We start from the raw sequence: 26,833 nt of genomic DNA, 5'->3' as shown, positions 1-26,833 counted from the left end.
GAGGAGGGAGGGGCTGGTTCTGCGGTGAGTGGATGGCAGCCTTGGGGGGCTGTTGGCTGGGGCCTTCCCTGGGGTGGGCTCCTGGCTCCTAAGCTTGGGCCTTCCCCCTTTCCTGCCTGCTGGGTTCTCCTACAGAGACAAGCTGGCAGATGCCCAGCCCTCCCCAGCAGCCCACAGCTGGGCAGAAGAGTCTGGGCTGCTCTATAATTCTGGGGCTCCAGGCCAGTGGACTGCCCCTAGCCCCTTCTCAGCCCCAGAACTTTGCTCTGTGGCTGCAACCCACAGCTGAGGTTTGCCCCCAAACCCTCCCTGGCAAAAGGAATGTCTGTCATCCTTCTCACTGGGGGCTGTGGAGGGCAGGGGTGCACTTTTCATCCCTGTAAATGGCCCAGTTCCTCCACCATTCGTCCCTCTCTCTGATCTACTTGGGTCCACATACATTTACTGAGGCCATCCACAGTGTGCAGGCCAGCTTCGGAGGATGTGGGGCAGAGGTGGGCACCCCACACACAACCCATACAGTCGGGCCATGGTGATCACCATGCCACAAGGGACACTTTACAGAGACAAATCAAGACTAAGCTTGTCTTGGACTTGGGGGGATCGAAAGGCTCACCTAAGGAGGGAAGCAGGATTTTGGCAGGGTCCTGAGGCCTGGATAGAGATTTTGGCAAGATGAAGATTTACTCAGCAAATATTTAGTGAGCATCATTACACGATGGACACTGTACTAGATAATAAATATACACCCAGGTGAACAGTCCCTGGCTTGATGAAGGTAGGTGATAGATAAATATATATAACGTTACTAACTAAGGATGTGATGAAGGAAAAGTCATCGTGCTCTGAGAAAGAATATGGGGGGAATGTAACTTTAAATAGGTAGTCTGGGCAGGCCTCTCTGAGGTGGTGACCTCGAAAGTGGGATCCAGATTAAGCAGCGCAGCCCTGCAAAGAGGTGAGAAAGAGGTTTTTGGTACAGGGGCCATGGGCAAGTCTCTGAAAAGGGACAGGGGCGAGAGACAGAGTGTAGGGGATCAAGTGAGCAAGACGGGGGGCCCCTAGCAGATGCAGGAAGAGGTGGGAGCACAAGAAGCGGACGTGAAGAGGCGTGGGGGGTGGTGAGGAGTGTGGGTTTTAGTCGTGGGCGGTGAGAAATAAGAGGCGTATTAGTTCACTAGGGCTGCCATAACAAAGTACTACACAGTGTGTAGCTTAAACGGCAGAAATTCATTTTCCCACAGTTCTGGAGGCTCGAAGTCTGAGATCAAGGTGTTCACAGGGTTGGCTCCTTCTGAGTCCTCTCTCCTTGACTTGCAGATGGCCTTCTCCCTCTCTCTTCACATTGTCTCCCCTCTGAACATGCCTGTGTCCAGATCGCCTCTTCTTAGAAGGACACCAGTCACTGGATTAGGGCCCACCCTGACCTCATTTTAACTTGATGACCTCTTCAAAACCCTGTCTCTGAATATAGTCCCATTCAGAAGTACTGGAAGTTAGGACTTCAACATACAAATTTGAGGAAGGAGAGACAATTCTACCCATAACAGATGGGAAGGAGGGGGCAGAAAAAGGGAATGCACTTGGAAGGTGACTGCAGTAGTCTTTGCTGGAAGTGATGTGGGTACAGGCAGAGACAGGAGCCTTGAGAACATTCACAGGGCAAGGGAGAAGCAGGAGTCCAGGAGCTGATAACAGCCCTCCCTGCTAGCCTAGGAGAGGGTGGCCCTCAGCCCAGCCTCCAGGACTGGCCCCCTACATTCCCCTTCCATTCTCCCCAGAGCAGTAGGCAGCCACGGGTCAAGATGTCTCCACAATATCACGTTGCAAAAAAGCCCAGTGCAGTATAGTCACTCGCCAAGATAAGCCTAATATCTAGATAAGATCAGAGTTCGTTTTAGAAAGAAAACAAGACCTGATGCGCTGGAGAATTCAGCCTGATTCAAGGAGGGGCTGGAGACTTGATGTCCTACAATTTTCATTTTGACCCAAGAAGAAAATGCAGGAGCTTTCTGAAGCCAAGGGGTGGGGGCAGGGGCCAATAGGAGGCTCTGCAGGATGAGGGCAGAAGTGGAGGCCCCTGGGGGGGGTGGCGGGGGTAGGTCAGCCAGAGGGCAGAGAAGGGCCACAGAGCAAAGGCAAGGGCTCCAAGGAGGAGCCTGGGGTCTGAGTGGAGGGTGGGGATTGTAAATCACCAGCATGATCAAAGTTCATCTGTCCCAAGAGCAAGGCTGTCACTGTGGAGATGACAGGGATCCGCTTCCCAGGGAAAGGTGACAGCGAGGGTTGAGGAAGAAAAAGCCCAGCACAGAGGGTGGTGAGGCTGTGGGCCTCAGACGCCAGGAGGGAGAAGTGAGAAGGGCCCCTGGTCAGCCTTTCCTCCAGGGCTACCAAATGTGCGGGCCCCCGAATTCTGACATTTCTTGTAGAAAAGTCCATTTGTGATACAAGGAAAGGGATAGCACTCCCATCGGTGGCAAAAGAGGTCAGATTTCTCCTTGGCTTCTCAGAGGCCATAATGCACAGGTTGGGGGCTATTCTAGACTCATCTCTATTTGGAAGCTCCAGTCTGCTATGCTATCATGCCTCGTGCCTTTACTCACACTGCCTCTGACAGCAGTACCATTCCTCTCTCACCGTGCAGAGTAAATGGTCCTAACCACCCCGCTTGGCTCTATGGCACCTCCCCCAGGTGGCCCTTCCTAACCAACTCCTCGCCCCTGGTCCCCCTGCTGGGGCCCCCTTGCAGCTTGGCCAGCTCTCTCAGAAGCACAGGCTTCCCCTTCCATAGAATGCAGCAGTTCTCAACCAGGGGCAGTACTGGCCCCCAGGGAATATTTGACTATGTTCGCAACTGGAGGGTGTTACTAGCCTCTACAGGGTAGAAGTCAGGGATGCTGCTGGACATCCTACAATGCCCGGGGAAGCTCTCCTCCACCCTCATCAAATTACTCGGCCCAAGATGTCGATAGTGCTGAAGTGTCCTGAGAAGCCGCTACATTTCCCAGTCCCCTTTGTAATTGGGTGAAGTCACGAGACAAGGTCCCAGCCAAAGGAATGTAAGCAAAAGTGGTGTATGCCACTTCAAGGCTGATCCCATAAAATCCTCTCATCCTTCCTCCTCCATCTGCCGGCCGGTACAGAGCGTTTGTGTCCCTTGGGGATGGCAGAGCCACAAGCTGGAAGAAGCCTGGATCCCAAATCACTGTGTGGAGGAAAATCACCACCAACCAGAGACACCAGGATCAGACCCTTGTATGAGAAATGATCTTCAACAGCATTAAGCCACTGGAATACTGGGGCATGTCCCAGCAGCAGTACCCTTATACAACCCTCCCTGGTTTTTTCTGGAGTATCCCGTGTAGTCATGGGCCTCCTCCTCACTCATTCGTTTGTCCACGTCTCAAATGTTGATCTGCATGCCCAGGTCTGTGCTGGGTGCTGAGGAAGCAAATAATGAACAAAGAAGAAGAAGACATTGCCAGTAGTCCCTGCCCTTAGGGGGTTGATAGTTTATTGGGGAGGGAGATAAACAGCAAGCCATGATTAAATACAGCCAGGGGTAGAGAGGAGGAAGGCACCTGGCTCAGCCTAGGGAGAGAGGCCGGTGAGAGGTGGCCCGGTCCCGGAAGTAAGCAGTGTGGGCAAGCGCCGGGAGGGAGACAGTCTGAGGCTTCTGCAGCGTTTGTGCAGTCCAGGATGCTGGCAGAAGGATGGAAGGGGCAGGGGATCTCCCTCCTGCACTCTCCATGCTCTGTAATTGTCCCACGTCTCACCATCCCCCACTGCTGGTGGGCTGAGAGTCACCTCCGGCAGAAACCTCCTCCTGAAGGTCTCGGTGGTCCCTAGTGCCTGCAGGGTATCTGGCATCCTGTCCTCCTGGATGTCCCACAGGACGCTGTGCCCCAGCCTGCTCACGCCTGAACTCCCCTGCTTCTAACCTGTCACCGCACCCCACCTCTCTGCTTGGTGTCTCCATGTCCACAGGTGCCTGGGCCAAAAAGCTGCGAAGCTCATCCTGGACCCTTTCCCTGGGCCCCCACATCCAGGAAGCCCCCCAAGTTATCTAAATTCTGCCTCCTTAATATCTCCCAGGACTTGCGGTCTTTCTTCCCAGTTTCTTACAACAGCCACATCACAAGTGCCCCAGCTCTGCTCTTGTCCCCATTCAGGGTAGCCTCCTCTTTGCCACCAGTTATTTCGCAAGCACTACCCTGATTTCACAGCTCCCCCACCTTCCCAGGACATTTCCCCATGACCTACAGAGTAAAATCCAAGCTCCCTGCTAGATTCTTCCTACAGGGGCTTCCATTAACCTGCCCCAACCTGCTCCTCTAGCCCCTGTGCCCCTACTCCCCATACCCACCCACCCATGCTCTGGCCATTTGGAGCCCCTTGTGCTCCTGAGATGGGCCAGCTTTCTCTCTCCTTTGCCTTGGGCCTTTATGCGTGCTGTTCCCTCGGCCTGGGATACTCTCCTCCTGCTGCTGTGTCTGGTGTCCTCCTGTTTGTCCTTCAGAACACAGTCCAGGTGTCAGCTCTTGCAAGCAGTCTTCACCAGTGCCACTTAGAGGGCCTGGTACATGGTGCGCATTCAGTAGAGCTCTGCTGGGTGGATGGATGGATGGATGGATGGATGGATGGGTGGGTGGATGGATGGAGGGATGCTTGACTAGGTGCTCAGTAATGGTTGTGGAATGGACCCGAAGGTGTCTCCCCTAGACTTCATTATCTGAGTTCCTTAAAGAAATGCCTTCTCTGAGTTATGATTTCATGTTATGCTTTATGTCTTCAGAGAACCCCTGATATGAGAAACTGACCAACTTAATGGCATTTCTGTCTTTATGAAAACAGAATTGAATATATTGCCTACTATGTCATTCAGTGTCCTTTATACAGGGACTCATGATAAATTCATGCTTGGGGTTATTTCCAGGAAACATTTTGTCTCCACAGATGAAGATGTGTATTTTCTGCTGTCAGAAAATAAAAACTCTGCCTTCCGACGTGTTTCCATTTTCGCTTTAGCTGAAATATAGGGATAGCCAGTTTTATTACCTTATTACCTCCGTGTGTTCTGACCAATTCAGGGGCTACCAAAGTAGCAACTCTTTATTTTCTTTAGATGAAGTCAGTTCTTGCTTTATTCTTCAATGCTGTAATTTGTACTTTTTAATCTGAAAGCTGCCTCAAATTATCTCAGCAGTCAGCTCGTATAAATCTTAAATGAATGCATATTGGTGACCAACATCCTGGCATGGAAGTTATGGAAGGGCAGAACACCAAGCTTGTAGTTGAGAAGGATCCCACATACAGCCCCTCCAGAAATTCTTGGGGCTCCTGTCACGATGAGTCTGGCGGGAAAGCCAGAGCAGGAAGTGAAAGGTCAAATGCATTCTGACTTTTTTGCTACCTTACTGGGCCACCAATGCCAAGTTGTATTCTTTCCTTCCATCACCTATGGTCTTCCTTTTCCCTGACGTTAAATGGACATCTCATAAGCTACCACTTTTACTTTATTAGCTGGTAATAACAATAATCAGGTATCTGTGCTGAGAACTTTGCATTTTCCTATCTGAACCTCTCCCCCTCTGCACCTGTCTGTTGTTTCAACCACTTTGCCGATGATGAAATGCCAGCGGAGGTAAGCGTGTGTAAAGCCATCCACAGTAAGTAGCAGAGCAGGAATTCAAATTCAAGTATGTCAGTGACCACAGCCTAAACCCTTAACAATCTTCCCACCTGTAGATCAGGAATGGGGGCAAGAATAAGAGATGAAATCCCCTGGGCCATGGCAAGGTTTGCCATCTATTGCCATTCTATTTTTCCAATGGAAAAGCAGGAGAGAAAAAAGCCAGAGTCATAGCTTTGCTTCCAGAGCATTCTGGTGTCCTTTTCAAAGTCCTAGAAATGGCTGGCTGCTCTGTGGCTGGCTTCAGTTGCCGGGACAATATCCAGGAAGGCCTGTTCCTGTGACACGTGGCTGCACCCTCCCCTTCCTCCAGCTCTGATGGTTTGTCCCTCAGGAAATTTACCTGACATCTCTCTATGCATGCCTCCCCTCCCCTGCCTCTGGGCAGCCTGACCCCATTAGGGCATCGCTGGCCTGGGAATGAAGAGGGGGGTTCTCTATGGGTTTTCAGGAGCCTAAAGATGTTTTTATTAGCTCCACAATACAAAGTAGACAACTGCAACATTAAAATCAGTAAATATGTAATTAAATGCAAAATGTAACATTATGTCAACTTCATTGACGGTGGAATTTAGTAGTCATAAAAATTTCCTTACATTTGATAACAATTTGTAGGTTGGAGTTTTCTTACCGTGCAAGATCTCCCAGGTAGGCACCAAGCACAGTAAGAAGTCATAGCCAACAGTAAATTAAATTACTCATGGCCAAAATTTTTCAAAAGCAAAATGGCAAAAATCCTTTCAATTTTCTTGTACAGCCAGAAAGTTATATTTGTGGTGAGAGGTGGGTGTGTTTCAAATATGTTAGATGAGGGACAGGGCCTACAAGAGGAAGCTGCTTTGGGGCCTATGAAGGCCTTTGCAGAGGGCAGGCTTTGCCCACCTGGATGAGCTTGGCCATGACAGTGCCCATGATGGAAGCCAGGCTGGGGAATAGGGAGGGAGGGTTGCTTCTTCCTGAGGCTTTCCTGCTTTCTAAATACTGATAGCTAATATCCACTGGGTTCCTATCCTAAGCCCCGTACCTGCATTATCTCAGCTGTTGCAAAACAACTCTATGAAGTTGGCATTATCCCTGTTTCACCAGATGAGCAAACTGAGGTATACAGAGGTTAAACAATCTGCCCAGTGTCATAAAGGCAGTAACAGGTAATTTAAGAATTTGTCCAAACAAATTGAACCCACTGTTCAAGGTGCTGAAGACGGGCCTGGTCCCTGCCCCTTTGCAGACCTTGAAGTAAAGCATTCAGTGGTCACGGACATCATTTCATGTGCCGGGCACACAGATACATATGTGCTGAAGGAACACAACTACATATGTTGAACAAGACTGGAATAAGCTCACTTTTCCCCACATCTGCTATATACCAGGCACTTATGGAATGCTTTGCTCCCTTCACTCACCTGTAACAATGTCTATGTGAGAGGTTTTCTTCATCTCCTCGTCCTGTGCCTTGCACAATCTTGGCCCATGGTAGGTGCTCAAAAACGAACAAAGCCTAGAAAGGCTTAGTGGATGATTTGGGTCTGTCCCTCCATCACAGACTAACTTCCCCAGTACAGCTAAAGTCCTCCCTCCCTATATGTAGCACAAAAGCGGTTACTTAGAAACTCCAGTAGCACACATTTCAGTGTAATCAACAAAGGAACTAATATACAGCCTTTTATGGATGTCTTATGTGCCACACATTCTAGGGACTTTTCATGTGTTAAGTAATCACTTAATAATAGTACATCTACAACAATTCTACAAAGCAGGTGTTTTTTATTATCATCCCATTTGACGGATGAGACCCAAATGTTATGAGCTAAAAGGTGTCCCTCCAAATTCATATGTTGAAGTCCTAACCCCCAGTACCTCAAAATATGACTGTGAGTGGAGACAGAACCTTTAAAGAGCAATTAAGGTAAAATGAGATCATGGGTTGGGGCCTAATCCAATATGACTGGTGTCCTTATAAGAAGAGGACAGATGTACACACAGAAGACCATATGAAGACATGGGAGAAGAAAGCCATCTATGAGCCCACGAGAGAGGCCTCAGAAAGAACCAATCCCGCAGACACCTTGATCTTGGACTTCTAGCCTCCAGAACTGTGAAGAAATGAATTTCAATTGTTTCAGCCACCCATTCTGTGGTACTTTGGCATGGCAGCCCTAGAGAACTAATACACCAAGGCCAGAACACATGAGCTCAGAATTTAAATCCAGTCTGGTTCTAGAGTCCATGTGTTTCATGACCATAAAAATGTTCTCTGTGCAGTCCAAAATGGTAGCCACAAGGCGCAAGCTGCACCTGAAATGTGGCTGATGTAACCAAGGAACGAAAATTTTAACTTAATTTACATTAAAGTAGAATTAAAATAGCCACATGTGGCTTAGCAACTACCATATTGGACATAGTTTTATACTATTTCAAATTACTTCACTTACATTTTTTCTTCTTGCAGAATCTTCTAGAAACCTCAGCTGTGTGCTCCAGGAAACATGCTCCTATCTTTATTCCATATCCCTGCTGCATTTTATTGTTTTTTTCCCCAATCTTTTCCAATTTAGCCCCTGTTGCCTAGTCTCCTGCTGTGGGGGGAGAAAGAACAGGAGTGAGTGAGCTGGCTAACTTACTGGCCTGGGCAGTGCTGGGTTGTTGGCGTTCTGCTCTAAGCATAGGTGTTAGCCAACCAAATGCCAAGCAGTACAAACACTGAGTGACATTTTCAGAACTATTAATATTTCATCAGAAATGATCACTTTTCCTTTAAATACACTATCTTAAAAGGTTTTCTACATTCTTAACTATAATTTTATTCAGTCTAGGTCCTCAGAATTTTCCCCAAAGGAGAACATCTTCAATTTTATAATGAAAATCAAAGGGGAATGAAGCTCGGATTTCAAAATTGAGAGTCAACATTTCCAGGAACTCAGGCCTTCTCTAAAGAGCAGGGTTGTGTATTGGGCACCTACTGCATGCCAGGTACTTCACATATGATATATCATTAATTCATCCAACACGTATTTATTGAGTGCCGACTATGTGCTGGAAATGCGGTTTTCTTAAGAATTTTTTTTAACACCATTTTTACATAAAAGGATTCCTTCTCCTCCTTCAGTCTCATCTCCAGTACTACCTTAGCTCCTCAAAGAGGCCTAACTGGACATCCATCTAATGCTGCCACCATTCCCCTCCCCCTGTCCCATCAGAGCCCTTATTTCATCTGTAATTTGTGCTTATTTACTTGCCTTGCTAGCTTGTGATGTCTCCTTGCCCTGAATATAGGCTTCAGGAGAGCAGGGACCATGCTAGCTTGTTCACCTGCATGCTTCCTCAGTGCCCAGCAATCACCTGGAGGTCCTCAGTCAATCCTGGGGAATGAAAGAAGGAAGGAGCGTGGGAGAAGTTAAAAAAGTGGTTGGGGTCCCACCGCTAGGAGGTGGCAGTGTCCGGGTTCAACCGGCTCTGGTCTGTTCCCATCCACTCTTCTTCCCAGTGATCTGGCTCTCCCTTTTCTGGGTGAAACCCCGGAGGAACGACGACTGACTCATGGGACCAGAGACCCCTGGGCAGGCAAATGCTCTGTGTCGGTTAGGAGTTTAATGAAGCCCATCCAGTGAGAAGGGGGAGCCCACTGGGCGCAAAATGCTAACTTAGCCCTTCTCTCTGCACCTGAGCCCCTGACCCCACTCCCACCGGCTCACCCTCCACCCCGGGGACCCGCTGCACCCAGCTCAGGAGGGACTGGTGGATCTCAAAGGCTGAGAGCAAGGGATCAGGGCCGCCGTAGGGGGTGGGGGCTGGGTGCTCCCCTCTTCCTAGTGGGCCTTGGACACACCTCTTCTTGACTCAGAGACTGGGTTTCCTCAAACGCTGAACGGTAATAAACAATGGTACTAACTTCACGAACTTGTTCGTTGAATATAACACAGAAAGCCCAGAGCTTGGCACAGGGTCAGCGGCCAATACAATGGCAGTTTGGGGTAAGATCACACAATTCAGCGCCAGGGGCCCTTGGCAGGCGCTGAGGTTCCGCACGGAGTGGCGGAGGCGCGGCGCCCTTGACTTCCAACAGGGGCAAGTGCTCCGGGGTCCTCTGGGTCCCCACCCCCACCCTGCCGGGGCGCCTTGGGCACCGAACCCAGGGCGGCCCGCGCACGGAGCCGTTACGTTTGAAACCCACAGGGGAATTCCGGAGCTGGACGGGAAGGGTGTGGGCGCCACCCGCAAGCAAATCGGCCCAAGCCGCCACGCCCTGCGCGGCCTGCCGAGACAGCGCCCTTTCTGAGGCGTGGGGCCCCCGGCCGCGGCCGAGCGCAGCCCGGTGCGGGGCGCGCCGCAGGTGTCTGCTGGGAGCGCCGGGGCGGGGTACAGAGCGGGGGGGGGGGCCTGCCCCGCCCTCCCTGGGGTCTTCCTGCCCGCCGAGGCAGAGCGGCGCTGGAGAGGGCGACAGGGGGGGCGGGGAGGGGGCCGAGCTAGGCGGGGCTGGGCGGGCCGTTGGCCCTCGGGGTGCGCGGGGGTCCCTGGGAAGGCCCGGCTGAGAACTTGATGGCGGGCCGCCGCCCCCACGGCGCCTAGCACAGTGCCCAGTGCCGGGCCCTGGCCCAGCCATCCGCGCGGCTTGGCGGGCGAGAATGGGCTGAGCCGCAGGCGCCGCAAGGTGTCACGGGCACATCGCGACGGGGGAGTGCCAGGGACTGTGGGGAGAGCCCGCACTCCCCCTCCAGCTGTTCCCAGATGTCATTCTGCCCGCCCAGGCGCCTGGTTCCTGAGCTCAGGGGGATCCCACGGTTACTAAGCTACTGGTTTTTGTTGACTTTCAAATATTTTCTTCTAAGGGAGAGGAGGAGGGGGGCAAAAGCCAGGAAAGAGCAAATAAAAAGAAATCAAAATAAGCTCCCCCTCCCCAAAAGAAAGCTGTCCTCCATCCACCACTCACACACAAATCGAAGGCCTCTGAACATAGTCACCTTGCTGAAGCAACAGCCAAACAGAACTGACCTGCTTCTGCCCATCTTCATCTCCCTTTCTGGTGAATGAGGGGTGGTGGTGGATGGTCTCCCTGTCTTCGAGCCCTGGGGGGACAAAGAGGCTTCCAGAAAGAGAGGAGGAAGATGGCCAGTGGGAATGGGCTCCCTTTATCCTCGGCCCTGGTGGCCAAGAGACCCTCTGCCCTGGGCCCATTCCCCAGACACATCTGGATCCACCAGGACACACCCCAAGACAGCTTAGACAAGACTTGCCATGAAATCTGGAAAAGAGTTCAAGGCCTGCCTGAGGCCTTGAAGCCCAGGACCTCGAAGGAACAGCTCTCCACCCCCATGGCTGGGACTCCAAGAGACAACGGGCTCAGCTTCCAAGAAGAGTGAGTGTCCCCCTCTGGGGCTGGCATCAAGGGCGGTGGGAGGAGCTGAGGTCCAACCTTCTGGGGGAACGTTCTGGCCCATTGTTCAGTCTGGTTAAACCCTAAAGGCTGTATGCTTTTCCTCCACCTGTTGTGGTCCTTTGTCCAATCTTTATAGGGGAGGTGACTGGGGTCCTGAAGTTATCAGGGTGAAGGGCCAGACCAGGGCTGTATTTCTGCTGCCTCTTTACCAGCCCACTAAGGGAACATTTTTTCATTTTGCGTAGGCAACCCAGATGTAGATCTGAGGACCCTGAAAACCCACGCTGGCCTGGGCTGAGGGTCAGATGCCCATGGCTTTCCCTGGAGGCAACTGCATGATATTTTCCCTTTCCCACCCCCAAAGGCTAGGCATTGGCACAGATGAGTCTGGTGGTTTTAAAGCACATCTGGAATTCCCTAATACAGGGAGCAGCTGTCCCATTCAGCCTCCACAGAAGCCGCAGCAAGAGCGCACATCAAAATATTTACTGGGAAGGCATTGACATATTCAGAGGGCATAATAGATAATTAAAGTGCGGGAAGACGGCTGTAAATAACCCTTTTCCTGGATGGGAAATCCTGTGTCTGGGAAACACAGAGCTTCATGTTGGGCAGATCTTGTTGGGGGTGGATATTCACAAGGAGAGGACGGAGAGAGCTCATTAGGAAAAGCACATAAAAGACCACGGTCCTCAGTGCCACTGCTGAGCCTCCGTTCAATGTTTGGCATCCTCAGAGTGGGCTGCAAACATTAATTAATCCTCTCAGAGTCCCTATGAGCCAGGTATTAGTGTCCCCATTTTACAGATGGATTAAGAGTTAATAATTAAGTGCTAATTAAAGACTAAGTGATAATTAAGTGTCGCCTGTTCCAACACATGTTCCAGGTCAGCTCAGAGATGCTAGAGTTGGCGGGGGGACCATTTAGGCAATTATCAACTGTGTCTGGTTTCAGGGATTTCTATGAAAGAGCTAGGAAGAGAGACAAAGCGGAACTGCTCCCCAGGTGTGCACTACCTGCCGTCCCCTCTCGGTCTACAGATGAAGGTGGGAGGCACTTTGGCTGTTATTGCTTATCCTGCCCTGTGCTCAGCATGACATGGCTGGGATGGGAATGGTCCATCTACTGCCAAAATCCTGCTGTCCAGCCCTCCAGTGGCACTGAGCCCCCTTCCCCTGCCCGTTGCCATCTGCTCTGGGACAGGGCCTTGGCAGGGGGCCCTTGGGGCTGTGCTCAGCTCTCAGTGGCCAAGAAGCTGATTGTCCACTTTGTGGACCAAGGGTCAGTGGCAATTTCCAGTAGATGGCACCTTCTCTGCCAGGTCACACTGAGTTAATGGAGACAGACTCTACTTCCAGTCTGCACTTGGCCCAAAAGTGAACTGGTGCACCTTTGGCCCGTTGCTTAACTCCATTTGGCCTTGATGTTTTTCATCTGCAAATCGAGGATGATGTGCCCTGCCTGGTCCACCTCAGAGTCCATAAGGAGGATCACATGTGGTGGACACAGGACACCCCCCCCCACCACACACACATTATGCAAGGGAGGCTGTCCTTAAATGGAATTCTCAGAGTTTGGCGTTTTTGTTTTGTTTTGTTTTGTTTTTTTGCTGCTGCTGGCTTCACTCAGGGGTTTCACACTCTGCTCATAGACCCAAAGGTGCTTCAAAGGGCCACCCTAGAATCGAGGGGCCTGGTTGCTGGGCCCCCATCCCCACCTCAGCCAGAGGGCTGTTGGACCTTTTGAGGTCTTGCTTCCTGGAGTTCTCAGTAAAAGCTGTATTTGAGAAAACAAACAAACAAAAAAACAATGATTTTGCTACTGAGAAAGGAGCCGGGGGACCACAGCTGTAGATGAATAACTGATGTCAGAACCATGTAGACATCAACCCGGTAGGACAGGAGGGGCTCCTCTTGTAATCAAAGCAGCTGCCACGGCGGAGTCAGATCACCGGCTTCAGACGGAGTTGCCACCCTGCGCCCGATGCGGGATCTGTTCAGCTTCTGTGAGCTTGAGTGTCCTCATCTACCAAGGGGAGATGGCGATTACCGCCATCTCGGAGGGCGGTTGGGATGAATCAATGGGATATTTAAACATTCCTGGTAATAACGGTAATGACTAGGATTTGTATAAATTCCCTATAATAATAATGATGATGATGGTCTTGTTAAGCCCTGCAATTATTACATGAGGTTGGTACTATTTTAAAACTCCCCTTCTTTTTTACTTTGTATTATGCAGATGTTCTTGTGCATAAGATAGAGTAGGATAGTGAATGTGGGTCTGTCACCGAGGTTCATTAATCACCACACTTGTGCCGTTCTTGGTTCGAGTCCTCCCTCCCTGGTTTTTAAATGAAATCATTTTCACAGATGAGGTCACAGGTTGGAGGGGTTCATTTCTCTGCCCGAGGCCTCCCGGTGAGGAAGAGGTAGCATTTCAGAAAGCAAACCCAAGTTCATCTTAGCTACTGGGTGATAGAGAGTGTGGGCTCTGTTCTCCTGGAAATGGAAGCATCTTTTTGGATCATTATCATATTTGGCAGCCCCGTGTTCTCAATGGTCACACAGAGACAACGGATTTCAAATCCAGTGCGGTGTGTCTCTGGGATGGCTTCAAGCCCATGAGATACCTCTCAGCTAATCTTCCCACCGCTTCATTTGTAGACCTGGTTTTGGTGATATTTTCTGCTATCAGGGTGGCTAGATAAGTAAATTCTAAAACTCCTGTTAGCCAGAAATTTTTTCTTGACTCAATCCCTCTATATCACAAACCCCCAAACATCTCAAGGCCGAAAGGGATATTGGAGGCCATCTTCTGCTGCTTGAATCTCTTCCTCAACATCCTTGCCAAGTGGTTATCTACTTGTACACTTGCTTAGATGGGAAGCTCACCACCTCTTAAGGTAGTCCTGTCCCTTGCTATGAATGCTGGCTGTCAAAAGACCGTTTTCTTCCGATATCGAATCTATCTCTTATCAAACTCATACTCGTTGATCTGGGTTCAGATCAATGGACTTAGGGCTCCAACTAAATCAATCCCCTCGTTTTCTCCATAGCCCTTTCGATATTAAAAGATGGCAACAATATTCTTCCTAGGATTTCTTGTTTCTGTAGCTGATCATCTCTGGTTTTCTAAGTTTCCCCTCATGTGTGCGGGTCCCTTTGGCAGTGCGGTAACCAGAACCAAATACAGGAATCCAGGTATGATTCAGTTTGTGCAAACTGGATCTTCTCTGTTTCTATTCTGTATTCATGGTAATGGCGATTAATGTCACATTCACTTTTCTCCATGAGCCAGCTTCATTTTGTGGGCACGTTTGGAGTTTATTCATTCATTCATTCATTCATTCAATTATTCATTTAGCAAATATTTCATAAGCATCAACTCTGTGCCTGGCACTGTGCTAAGAGCAAGCGGAATAGAGTCGTGAACTCGATAAGGCTCTCCTTCTTGGAGCTTACGGGTCAAGTAGGGGACAGAAACAGAAAACAAGTAGATAAAAGACTGTGATAGTTTTGGAACATGAAAAAGACTGGTATTCTAGTTGGAGGAAACCAAACACATAAAAATAAACCAGATAATTTCAGATAGCAACGAGCACTCTGATGGAAATAAAACCGCGTCAAGGGAAACACCCTTCGGTAGAGGGTGGTCAGGGAAGGGCTCTCCGAGGAGAGGTGGTCATGTGACCTGAAACCTGGATCCCAAGAAGGAGTCGGTCAGGGGAAATCCAAGGAGGGGCGTCCAGGCAGACTGGAGAGCGACGATAGAGGGCCCCACGTAGGAGTGAGCATGGAGAGGGACTGAGGGACCGCGGGGCTGAGGCACCGCACTTGGCCCAAACCAGTGATGGGACATGGGACAAGGCGATATATCGGAGGCAGGCCAGCAAGGTGTAGGCGGCCTGGGGGAGTCAATGTAGTGAGTGCGGGTTTGAGTCGCGGTATGACGGGACACGTGTGAGGGCTTGAAGGAAGGGGGTGTAGCATGAGCGGATTCACTGGTTTTTAAAGACCTCTCTAGCTGCTGAGTGGACAGGGAGAGGAGGTGGGAAGACCTCTGGAAGATGCCCCAGTGGTCCAGGTGATGCTCCAGGGCGGTGGTGGCTGGATCTGAGCAACTGCGGTGGAGATGGAAGAAGCAGGAGAGTCAGAGGCTGTCCTGCGAGGAGCAGGACGTTTGGGGCACACAAACAGACATCAGGGTTCCACTGAGCTTTTCCGCCTGAGCCACTGGCTGGACCAGGGGCCATTTCCTGAGGTGGGGAAGAGACTGGAGAAATGGGCTTTTGGCAAGAAATCACTAATTCGGTCTAGTATTCATTCAACTCCAGAATCTTACTCAGCTATCTTTTAAGTAGACTTAAATCTGGGCTTAGAGCATTGTGGCAAGCCACCTCCTGACCCAGAGCCTGGGACCACATGTTCCCTCACTCCCCCTGTCGCTGACCCTTCACAGCCTCAGAATAGAGTTTTGGGTTTGCTGTTGACTCCGTTGCCCTGACTGGGACGTGGCAGTGGTTCGTCCCTTTGTTTACAGATTCATTCAACAAACACTCAGAGTTGCCTTCTGGGTGCCAGGCCCTACGCTGGGTCCCATAACACAGAGATAAGCAGGACAGGGGCCCTTCTCTCAAAGAGCCTCCCAGTCTGGTGGCCAGGAGGGACACAGATACAGCAACGACATTTGACAGTATTTATTGTGCACCTGCTGCACGCCTGGTAAAGAATGCAAATACAGTGGTGGGAAAGACGGGGGCAGTCTCTGCCCTTCACAGGCCTTCAGTGTCTTGAGGAAGGCAGAACCCAACATATTACAATTCATGTGCTGGTGAAGTCCAGCACCGTGGGAGCACACCGAGGGGCACACAGGGGCTGGGCTTGGGGTTCCGGGAAAGCTTCCTGGAGGAGGCTGTGGGAGGCGAGCTGGAAGGTCAAGAGACAAGGCCCCTGCGCAGTGCGTGTGGTGAAGGGTACAGAGACGGCCCCTTGGGAGCAGAGGATGGCAAGATTGTCGCTGCAAAGGGGATCCATGGTTGGGTCTTGAGAAGAGAGAACGGCCTACAGAAAGCATCCTGCAGGTGCGGGGAGGGATAGGCAGCTCCCTGAAGATGGCATGTCATGCGTGGGGGTGGATGAGAGTGGAGACGTGGCCTGGGACTTGCTGTGTGTGGCTACCTTCTCTGGTGGCTTCCAGGCCCTCAGGCAGCACTAGAGAGATTTCCCATGTCCCCAGGCCAGACAGAACTTGGGTCTGCAGAGTCGGAAGGCTGTGGTGGGTGTTACCCTGAGCCAGACCTAAGGAGGAAGATAACTCTACGCAAAGAAAGGAAATCCACTTAAGTATTTAAAAAAACAAATGATTTCCTGATTGACAGCCTTCTGAGGTATCTGCCTCAAGAAGGAAGAGGGCTGTTCTGCACTTGCTTTAGTAAATCCGTGCCGTTTGCGCCCACCGACCACTCCTCCAGGCTGGCAGGGACCCTGGGACTTGGAAACCAAAGTGCTGTGTTATTGGAGCCACTCTCTCAGCAAACCAATCTTCTGTGCTGTGGTTATTTGAACAATCGAATGAATCCTTCTTTCCTGGAGAAGTTGCTTGGAATATATGCTCACTTTTATTTATTTGTTATTGTTATTGTTTTTTAAAAAGCTTGAAACCTGGTGATGGGCTTGATTAGGACACGATTCACACATGGAAACGCAGACTGGTGTCCTAGAGCCAAAGCCAGCTCCGAAGACCTTTGGAGTCTGATGCTCTAGGCTAGAGTCTTCTCCTCTCTAAGAGGTCAAACATCTTAGAATCTGAGGAAAGCTGCTGTGCACTCTTTCGCTAAAAACACATCCTTACATCCCTTCACATTTTGTAAATGGCAGAGACCCCCCCCCCCCCAGGCCCCAGCTTGGAATCCTTTACACCTGGGCACTGTGTGTCTCCCTCCCTTACGCTTCCTGGGGCTGGGTCTCCACCACTGCTGTGACCCAGTCACGTTGACATCCCCCATCCTGGCTGTCAGGTGAATGAGTGCACAAAATGGCAGACAGAGGTTTAAGGCCCCCCCAACCCTTCTGTCCTCCACTCACCTTCAGGATGGTCTTTGACTCCTTGCCTCCCTGCTGCTCTCTTTTCTGCCATTTTCAGAACATCTCATCCGGCTGTGTCTGGTTCCTTTCCTTCCTGGATGTGCTTCACCCTTCACCTGCTTCATGTCAGGTGAAGCATGTCAACAGAGCTGCTCAGGAATCTCCCATGGCTCCCTCTTTGTCTTCTGAACCCCTTGACCTGGTCTACAAGGGTCTTTGTGTCGGCCCTGCCTACATGTCTAGCTGCATGTCTTGCTGCTCTTCTCCAAACTCTCTGTAAGCCGAGATGGACCATCAGCAGGTGCATAGCTCCTTGCTTTGGTTATTTGGTTATTTGGTTATTCCAGTGCCAGGAATGCCTTTCTTCCATATCTCTGCCTATTGAAATCCTATCCATCCTTAAAAACGTAGAATAAGTGTGTCATCCCTTGAATGTTTCACAGCTCACCCACTCAACATTTTTTTTTCTTCCTCCCTCTTCCATGTTCTTCCTTTTAATTTAAATACATAATTATACCTTCTCTTTTTCCTAAGAGTTTCAAGGTGCCTCGGAAAACAATAAAATAAGGAAAGAGATGGATTAGAATCCCATCACACTTCCTAGCTATAACCAAGTTGCTCAGACTTTCTGTGCCCCATTTTCCTCATCGGAAAAATGGAAAATGTTGTAGTGACCAACCACCTTAAAGGATTCTTGTGGAGGTTAATGAAAGAATGCATGCCAAGCTCACATAGCACCTGGCATAAGGACTCCAAATTATTCTCCATCATCATCATCACCATTATTGTTTTGATCGAGGAGAAAAATAACAGGGTTTAAGTAATCAAGAATGGTATGAGGGGAGGAAACTTATATACCTGAAAACCTAACCTAATGGAAACCACGCAACCAAGGCTAGCGTTTTGCTTTGAGATTCTTGGCCGCCAGGGCAAACAGTGGGAACATAGCAGTTGGTTTCTATAACTTATATCATCTCATAAGAGAAAACAGGAGAGATCGTCGGGAGAGACGAATGCTTCCCTAGCTCTAGGGACTGTGAGGTAGGGGTCTTTACATGAGGGTGATGGAATGGAAAAGTTGGTTCAGGCCCAACTCTTGTGTTGACCATTGGCCAAAGGGGAGGACACAGCATCCCATGGGATCTGTTGTTGTGGTTCTGGCAGGAGATTTCTGATCATCAGGCACATTTTGTACACTGCCTTGTGGCAACAATCCCTCCTCCCCCACTTGACCAGGGCTCCTTAAGGGCAAGGACTGTGTCTTACTCATCTTTGTCTCCTGGTGCCCAGCTGAGTTCCTGGCACTGGGTGGCTGCTATGCAGTGTGTATGAATGAATGAGGAAGCGAATGATGGATGGACCATAAAAATGCACTGCAAGGAGGGTGAGGCCCGGAGGTGGCCAGTATCCAAGCAAGGGGCCACAGCCATCAGAGGAAGCGTTGAGCGACCCAAGGACAGAATAACGATAAGGCAAGACATTACAGGGTTTTTTCCTCCTTCTGCGTAAGCTGCAGGGAGGGGAACTAACGTTTTCCTGTACTTGTATTATATTTGCCAGGCTCTCCATTTTAATTTTCTGTTTATCTCATTGTCTTAGCAACCCTTCCCAGTAGATGGTCAATATTACTCCCATTTTACAGATGAGGAAACCAAGGCTCAGACTCTAGGCAACTGGCCCAGAGTCATCCTGCTAGGAGGGGACAGAGCAGAGGTAGGCACCCCGTGAGGCTTCAAGGCCTGAGCTCCTTCCTGGACACCAGGAGCCCATCAGGATAGCCCTTCCGCGTCTGCTTAGCACCAGGAGCCATGAGCAGCAGAGGGAAGATGAATCATGATTAAGGTCCCATGCCCGTGTCCCCCCTTTTAATTTGATTTTTATGGTTTCAGAAGCTGAGTCGCAGGTTGTGGGAGCCTGCAGAGATGGGCCACCGGTGGTTTGGTTTAATCCCCTTTTTAATATCTTTGTTGCAACGTTCTTTCCAATTCAGCTCCCAAGTCGCATTAAAAAAATACCTCTTCCTTTGGGTAGGCCTTCTCTTATTAAACAGATTCAAATGAAAAGTTTTAAAGATAATTTGAACAATACGAATTATAGTAGCTTCACAGCTGCCGCTGAGGCTCTTTACTCCTATATTCACTCCTCAGCAGGCCCTGTCCCACCCCAAAACCCTTCCAGTCTGGGGGACCCAGCCCTCACCAGCTTCCCGTTTGTCAGCTTCTCCTTTCCTGTCCTGGGGGGATGAGGGTCAGGGCGGGGCGGTGGGAGGTGTCCCACTTCCCTGTGCCAGTCTGCCTTCTCTGTCCCAGGAAAGTCCCACCTGGCTGGGTGTCTCATTTGCATCAAAGGCATCATTTGCATCAAAACCCTGGGGGGGGGGGTGGGGGAGTGGAGGAATGCCTCCGGGATGCCTGTTCAGAATGCAGATACCCGGGCCCTGTTCTGGACCACCTGAACTGCCATCTCCCCAAGAGTGCCCCGGAATCTGCATTTGGAACAGTTGCCCCACGTGACTCCTGTGCATTTGTGTGAGAGTTCTCCCGTACTTTGGGGGTTAACGATGACAGATCCTCAGCTTTAAAAGGGACACAGCTTTGAGAAGGTGTTCCAAAGAAGCGCGAGAAGGAAGGAGACTGAGCTTTATGGAGTGAGCTGTAAGCGTATGCCAAGGACGTCGTAAAAAAATGGGCTCTACTCAGTGTGAAAGCCTTTGCTGAGAAGTGAGAGGAACGCGACGTCCAGGCTGGGCGTTGGGGCAGCTGAGGGATTTCACAGAGTTACCTCCTTTAACCCTGAGGGGTGTCACCATCCCCATGGTGCAGGTGACAAGACTGAGTTCCGGGGACGTCCCCCCCTCCACCCCTAGCCAGGCCCTGGGCGGTGAAGGGTCAGCAGGGCTCCCAGCCTGCAGCCCTGGGCTCTCCTTGGAGCTGCTAACATTTGCATAGCGCTCCTTACAGTTTACCAAGTGCTTCACGTTCACCGGCTCACTTAATCCTCCCCACAGCCTGCAGGGTGGAGGAGGGGTGGGAGGCCGAGGCTTCTGAAGGCCCCCCGCCCCTCTGCCCCCCCAGATGTCCCAGCAGACAGAGCTCAGGGGGTTCCCAGGTACCTTTGGGACCCAGGTGCGCAGGCCCTGGGGTTGCAAGTGAATCTGCCGCTTCTCTCAGGTGCCCCCTCCACCCTAAACTCAGCCCGTCAGAGCTATCCATGGACAGAGTATCCGCCCTCCTCATTCCTTTCCTTCCTGCCGGTTTTCCACAAGCCTGTGGCAGTATATGTGTGTGTGTGTGGGGGGGGGGGTTGGTGTGTGTGTGTGTATATGGCTGTGGTATGTGTGTGTGTGCTTGGTTGTGGTGTGTGTGTGTGCACGGGTGTGGCGTGTGTGTCTGTGGCTCTGCTCTGTATGTGTGCAGTGTGTGTGCGGGGAGGGAGACCCGGGGCAGTTCAGTGAATTCTACATCTAGAGGAGAGGGAAGATAGAAGACACAAGGTAGCTTTGACCAAGATGGCTGTGTCCCTTCCTTCCATGTTGGGCAGGGCACCCTGGGTGCTGTGACGAATGCACCACAGGAACAGAAACTGGGTCTCTGCTCCTCATGCAGACAGGAAGACCCAGAAATGTCCACCAGCCTCGGTCAAGCAAGGGAGGGTGCTCACTAGGGATGGTGCCAGGCTGGACACCAGCGCGTCTGCCTCCAGGATGAAGGCCTCTCCTTGTCTGGGGCCCTTTGGATCTCCTGCCCACCCCCACTCACAGCCACTCACCTGCCCACCAAGTTCTGCCTTCTGCCGCCTCATCCTCTTAACTCCTGGCTGGCTCCTTGGCCTCTGGCCTCCTGTGCCCAAGGTCAGAGAAAGGAAGTGAATTGCAGGTCACCCCGTCAGAAAGGACAAGACCTGGGGGTCTTAGTGCAGGTCTCCGGACTGCAAAGGCCCTGTTCCTTCTCCCACTTCTGCCGTTTGGGGCAATGTAGGGCAGTGGCTACGGTAGAGGCTGGGAGCCATGTGGCCTTGGCTCCAACCCTGCTCTTGGGTGAACTTGAAGTTACCTTTTAGACTTCCTGAGCCTCAGTTTCCTCTTTCTAAATTGGGAATGAAGATGCTACCCATCCTTCCTAATTGCTGGGAGGACAAGCGCCGAGCATAATACCTGGCACCCAATAGACACAGCACAATTCATGGCTCAGGCCCTGGACCCTTCCTGTCACTCCTCTGGGCTGCTCCCTGGAGGAAAAATACCTATGCCTGGCAATTCCCTGCTGAAATCTTTCTAGTGGCTTCCCTGCACCTTTAGAATGAAATCCCCTTACATCACTTCGAGGCCTGGCTTGTAGTGCCTCCTGCCTTTATCGCTAATGTCACCTCACGTGACCCTGCCCTTAATGTGCCCCACGCCCTTGAGCACCAGTCCCACCAATACACTGAGCCCTTTCCCGCCTCATGGCCTTCATGTGTGCTATTCCCTGTGTCTGGAAAGTTCTTCCTTGCATTCTTTACCTGAATATGTTCTTCTCTCTTTTCTCCCCCGGCTTAAATGACACTTCCTCAAAAAGGCTTTTTTCATTCTCCCAGCCTAGGTGTATGCACCTAGTATTCTCCCACACAGCTTTTCACTCTTGGTTTTCAGAGCAATGTGGCCCAGGGGTTGAGAAGAGTAGCCTGTGAGCAAGATTGCCTCAGCTCATTCCCGTTGTTAACTCTCAATTCTGTGACCTTAGGAAAATGACCTGACTTCTCTGTCTCTTTGCTTCTTCATTTTTAAAAACTGGGAAAATTATCTCCGTGTTAGCTTTTGATCTATAACAAACCACCCCAAGGCTTGGTGACTCAAAACCACAACTATCTACTTAGCTCCCATTTCTGCGGTTCAGCAAGCTCGCCTGGGCTCAGCCGAGTGGTTCTTCTGGGAGACGCTGGGCCTGACCACACGTGACTCGTGTTCATCCACGTCTGCAGTCAGCTGGGTGTGGCGAGGGGTAGCCCAGGGACCTTGGGGTTTCCCTCCGTGGGCTGTGTCATCCTCTGGCAGGCTCTCCTGCGCTCGTGCCGGTGGAGGTGGCTAAGTCCCAAGACACACAAGGGTTGGGGCCCTAATGTCCAAGCACTTTATGAGTCTCTGCTTATTGTTCTTTTCTGAATGAAATATATTTTGTTTTTAATTCGGATTATATTTCTATTGAAATATAGCTGACATATAATATTATATTAGTTTCAGTTGTACAATGTAGGGATTCAACATTTATATACATTACAAAATGAGTACTGGATGTCTTGTCACCCTCTGTCACCAAGCAAAGTTATTATGGTAGAGTGTCATTGACTCTATTCCCTGTGCTGTACTTTACATCCCTGTGACTCATGTATTTTATAACTGAAAGTTTGTACCTCTTAATTCCCTTCACCTGTGTTGCCCATTCCTTCCTCCCCTCTGGCAACCACCAGTTTGTTCTTGGTATTTATGAGTCTGTTTCCATTTTGTTTTGGTTGTTCATTTGTTTTCTTTTTCAGATTTCAAATATAAGTGAAATCATACAGTATTTGTCTTTCTTCGTCTGCCTTATTCGACAGCATAATACTCTTTAGGCCCATCCATGTTGTCATAAATGGCAAGAATTTCATTCTTTTTGATGGCTGAGTAATATTTCTGTGTGTACGTGCACGTGTGTGTGTGTACCACATCTTTATTCATCTATTGATGGACACTTATGTTGCTTCCGTATCTTGGCTATTGTGAATGATGTTGCAGTGAACATAGGGGTGCATATATCTTTCCAAATTAGGGCTTTCATTTTCTTTGGGTAAGTACCCAGAAGTGGAATTACTGGGCTGTATGGTATTTTTATTTTTATTTCGTGAGGAGCCTCTATACTATTCTGCATAGTGGCTTTACCAATTTATATTTCCAGCAACGGTGCATGAGGGTCCCCTCTTCCCCATATCCTCGCCAATACTTGCTATTTTTTGTCTGCTCGATAGTAACCATTCTGACAGGTGTGAGGTGATAACCTCATTATGGTTTTGATTTGCATGTCCCTGATGATGAGCAATGTTGAGCATCTTTTCATGTGTCTGTTGGCCATCTGCATTCTTTGGAAAAGAGTCTATTTAGGTTCTCTGCCCATTTTTAATCAAATTATTGATTATTGTTTGGGGGGTTTTTTTGGTGTTGAGTTATATGAGTTCTTTGTAGATTTTGGATATTAGCCCCTTATCAGGTACATCATTTGCAAATATCTTCTCCCATTCAGTAGGTTGCCTTTTTGTTTTATTGGTTTCCTTCACTCTGTGAAAGCTTTTTAGTTCGAATGTAGTCCTAATTGTTTATTTTTGCTTTTGTTGCCCTTGCCTGAGGAGACAACCAAGAAAATACTGCTGACTATTATCCAAGAGTTTACTGCCTGTTTTCTTTTAGGAGTTTTGTGGTTTCAGGTCTTACATGTAGGTCTTTAATTCATCTTGAGTTTATTTTTGTAGATGGTGTAAGAACATTGTCCAGTTTCGTTCTTCTGCATGTAGCTGTCCAGTTTTCCCACCAGCACTTATTGGAAGAGATTGTCTTTTCTCCATTGTACACTCCTGCTTCCTTTATGTAGATTAACTGACCATATAAGCATGAGTTTATTTCCGGGCTCTCTATCCTATTCCACTGATCTATGGGTCTACTTTAAAAGTGCCAGTGCCATACTGTTTTGGTTACTATAGCTTTGTGTAGTCTAGTTTGAAATCTGGGAGTGTGATACCTCCAGCTTTGTTCTTTTTTCTCAAGATTGCTCTGGCTGACTCTGGAAAACAGTATGGAGGTTCCTCAAAAAGTTGAAAATAGAGCCACCCCACGACCCAGCAATTTCACTACTGGGTATTTACCCCAAAGATACAAATGTAGAGATCCGAAGGGGTACATGCACCCTGATGTTTATAGCAGCAATGTCCACAATAGCCAAACTGTGGAAAGAGCCAAGATGTCCATCGACAGATGAATAGATAAAGAAGATGTGGTATATATACACAATGGAATATTATGCAGCCATCAAAAAAATGAAATCTTGCCATTTGCAACAACGTGGATGGAACCGGAGGGTATTGTGCTAAGCAAAATAAGTCAATCAGAGAAAGACAAATATCATGTGATCTCACTGATATGAGGCATTCTTAATCTCAGGAAACAAACTGAGGGTTGCTGAGTGGTGGGGGGTGGGAGGGATGGGGTGGCTGGGTGATAGACATTGGGGAGGGTATGTGCTATGGTGAGCGCTGTGAATTGTGTAAGACTGTGGAATCACAGACCTGTACTTCTGAAACAAATAATACATTATATGTTAAAAAAAAAAAAAAGAAGATAGTAGGAAGGGAAAAATAAAGGGGGGAAATCGGAGGGGGGGATGAACCATGAGAGACTATGGACTCTGAGAAACAAACTGAGGGTTTTAGAGGGCAGGGGGGTGGGGGGATGGGTTAGCCTGATGATGGGTATTAAAGAGGGCACATTCTGCGTGGAGCACTGGGTGTTATACGCAAACAATGAATCATGGAACACTACATCAAAAACTAATGATGTAATGTATGGTGACTAACATAATAACAACAACAAAAAAAGATTGCTCTGGCTGTTTGGGGTCTTTTGTGGTTTCATATGAATTTTAGGATTATTTGTTCTAGTTATATGATAGTACTTTGATAAGAATTACACTGAATCTATAGATTGCTTTGGGTAGTATGGACATTTTAACAACATTAATTCTTCCAGTCATGAGCATGGTGTATCTTTCCATTCATTTGTGTCATCTTCAATTTCTTTCAGCAGTGTCTTAGAGTTTGCAGAGTACAGGTCTTTCATCTTCTTGGTTACATTTATTCCTAGGTATTTTTGCTTATTACTGAATCAAGATGTGTGGAAACTATCAAAGGGCCTGGACACAGGAAGGCCTGATAAAATGGGGGCTGTTACAGTGATCAGTCGACCACACTACCCCACTGGGGCTGTTGTGGGGAGTCAAAAATTTTTTCTTTTTAGATTTTATTTATTTATTTGAGAGAGAGAGAGACAGAGATAGTGAGACAGAGCACAAGTGGGGAGGAGAGGGAGAAGCAGGCTCCCCGAAGAGCAAGGAACCTGATGTGGGACTTGATCCCAGGACCCTGGGATCATGACCTGAGCCAGAGGCAGACGCTTAACCGACTGAGCCACCCAGGTGCCCTGTTGTGGGGATTCAAATGAGACTTTGGCATGGAAAGTACCTAACACAGCGCCTGGCCGGTTAGTTAGCTCTCCATAAGCACTTAACCTTCTTATTATTTTGTGACCCGGGACCTGAGGCTTAGACATGTTAGCCAGCTTGCATAAGGTATGGCCCCCTTAACCGAGGTGGGGGGGGTGTTGAGTCCACTCCTGACTCTTCCCAGGGAGTGAGCTCTTAGCCACTACTCTCTGCTTAGCTGTGTGGACAGGTAGAGAAGTCAGAACCTCACCCACGGTCATGAGGTCAGTCTGTGGAGGGACCATCACTCAGGCCCGGGTCCACATCAGACCTGGGGCCCTTCACCTGCTTCAGTCACAACCAGCCATGTTGCCCAGGTACCAGGCTTGGGCACCGTGTTTGTCGTTGGTCTGAAATGCCATGGTGGGAAGAAATATTTGTTTTGGGTGTCCTCTTGTAGCACTAACAATTCTCTGCTTGCATTTTTCTCTTGTCTGGCTCAGATGAATAGCAGTTTTCATCTTTGCTCTGTGTTATCATGTACACAGAACCACTGTTGGGAGCTAACAGTGTGCTTGCTTAGTCATTATTCTGGGAAGGGGTGCCAACCAGTCAATAGCCTTTATTTTTCTTTGACTCTGTACATTGTGAATGCAGAAATCATGCACAGTGCTTGCATCCAGAGCCGCCACCAGACACCTGTCACTTCTGGAGGTGGGCAACGCAGATGTGGTGGCAGCTGCTGGGGTCACAGCACCAATCCCGACTTCTTCCTATGTCAGCGCCCGGGCGCTGGGTTAATAACCTTCCTGAATGATTCACTGTGATAGAGTCTGTGGCAGATTTTATGGTTTTTACCAGCTCAAAGGAGAAAGGAAATAGCATGGGAGAGGTGCCAGAATCGGCAAAACTTCTTAGGAAGAGAGAAGAAAAGATAGATTCCAGGAAATGCAGGGGAGCAGACTTGACATTGAACCCAGGGAAGTCGTGGGAAGAATGAAAAGTCTTCCTGGGTTCCCCAAAGTATTTGCGGAGATCAGGCAGGCTTTGTGTGGGGTCTGGCATGGGAACCGCCGTGCAGAGGTGGGGAGTTCTTAGGACCGGGATGAGCAGGTGGTTTGTGTCATCTGACCAGCTTAGGAATGCCAGGCCAGACGCGGGGGCCAGAAAATGGAACCAAAGCCAGAGAGTTTGCAACCTGTGGAAGGAGTTGGGCAGTCTTTGGCAACAGAGCTCTTGATGTCAGGAGCTCCAAGAGATGGACAAGGGTAAAGATAAGTTCATGAGCTAGTTTCCTCATTGATTCAACAAATTCTCCCTGAGCTGGAATCAGATGCCAGGCACTGATCTAGACCCCGGAGCTCTGTGCTGAACAAGATACTGTCCCTGCCCTCAGGAAGGTTATGTTTTTGTGGGGAGTAAAGACATAAAAAAGATGCTGTGGATGGTGGTTGATACCATGAAGAAAATACACAGACTGAT

General features: G+C 49.5%; 1 protein-coding gene across 2 annotated transcripts in view; it reads left to right on the top strand.

Annotated features, from left to right (window-relative positions):
- The first annotated feature begins 10,579 nt into the window (after positions 1–10,579).
- Positions 10,580–26,833, top strand: part of CUNH1orf94 (chromosome unknown C1orf94 homolog) — a 40,335-nt gene continuing 24,081 nt past the window's right edge. The window contains exons 1-2 of one of the 2 annotated variants that reach the window (XM_088023016.1): positions 10,580–11,045; positions 21,213–21,227. In XM_088023016.1, coding sequence (XP_087879142.1) covers positions 10,717–11,045; positions 21,213–21,227 — 344 coding nt within the window. In that variant the 5' untranslated portion in view covers positions 10,580–10,716. The remainder of the gene's footprint in view (positions 11,046–21,212; positions 21,228–26,833) is intronic. The other variant, XM_028114000.2, reaches the window with a different exon arrangement.

This window comes from Eumetopias jubatus, unplaced genomic scaffold (assembly GCF_037043125.1).
Source record: "Eumetopias jubatus isolate StellerSeaLion01/CBP00866 unplaced genomic scaffold, mEumJub1_p1.0 scaffold_4, whole genome shotgun sequence".
Classification (NCBI taxonomy): Eukaryota; Metazoa; Chordata; class Mammalia; order Carnivora; family Otariidae; genus Eumetopias; species Eumetopias jubatus.
This window is presented reverse-complemented; position numbering and strand designations above follow the sequence as displayed.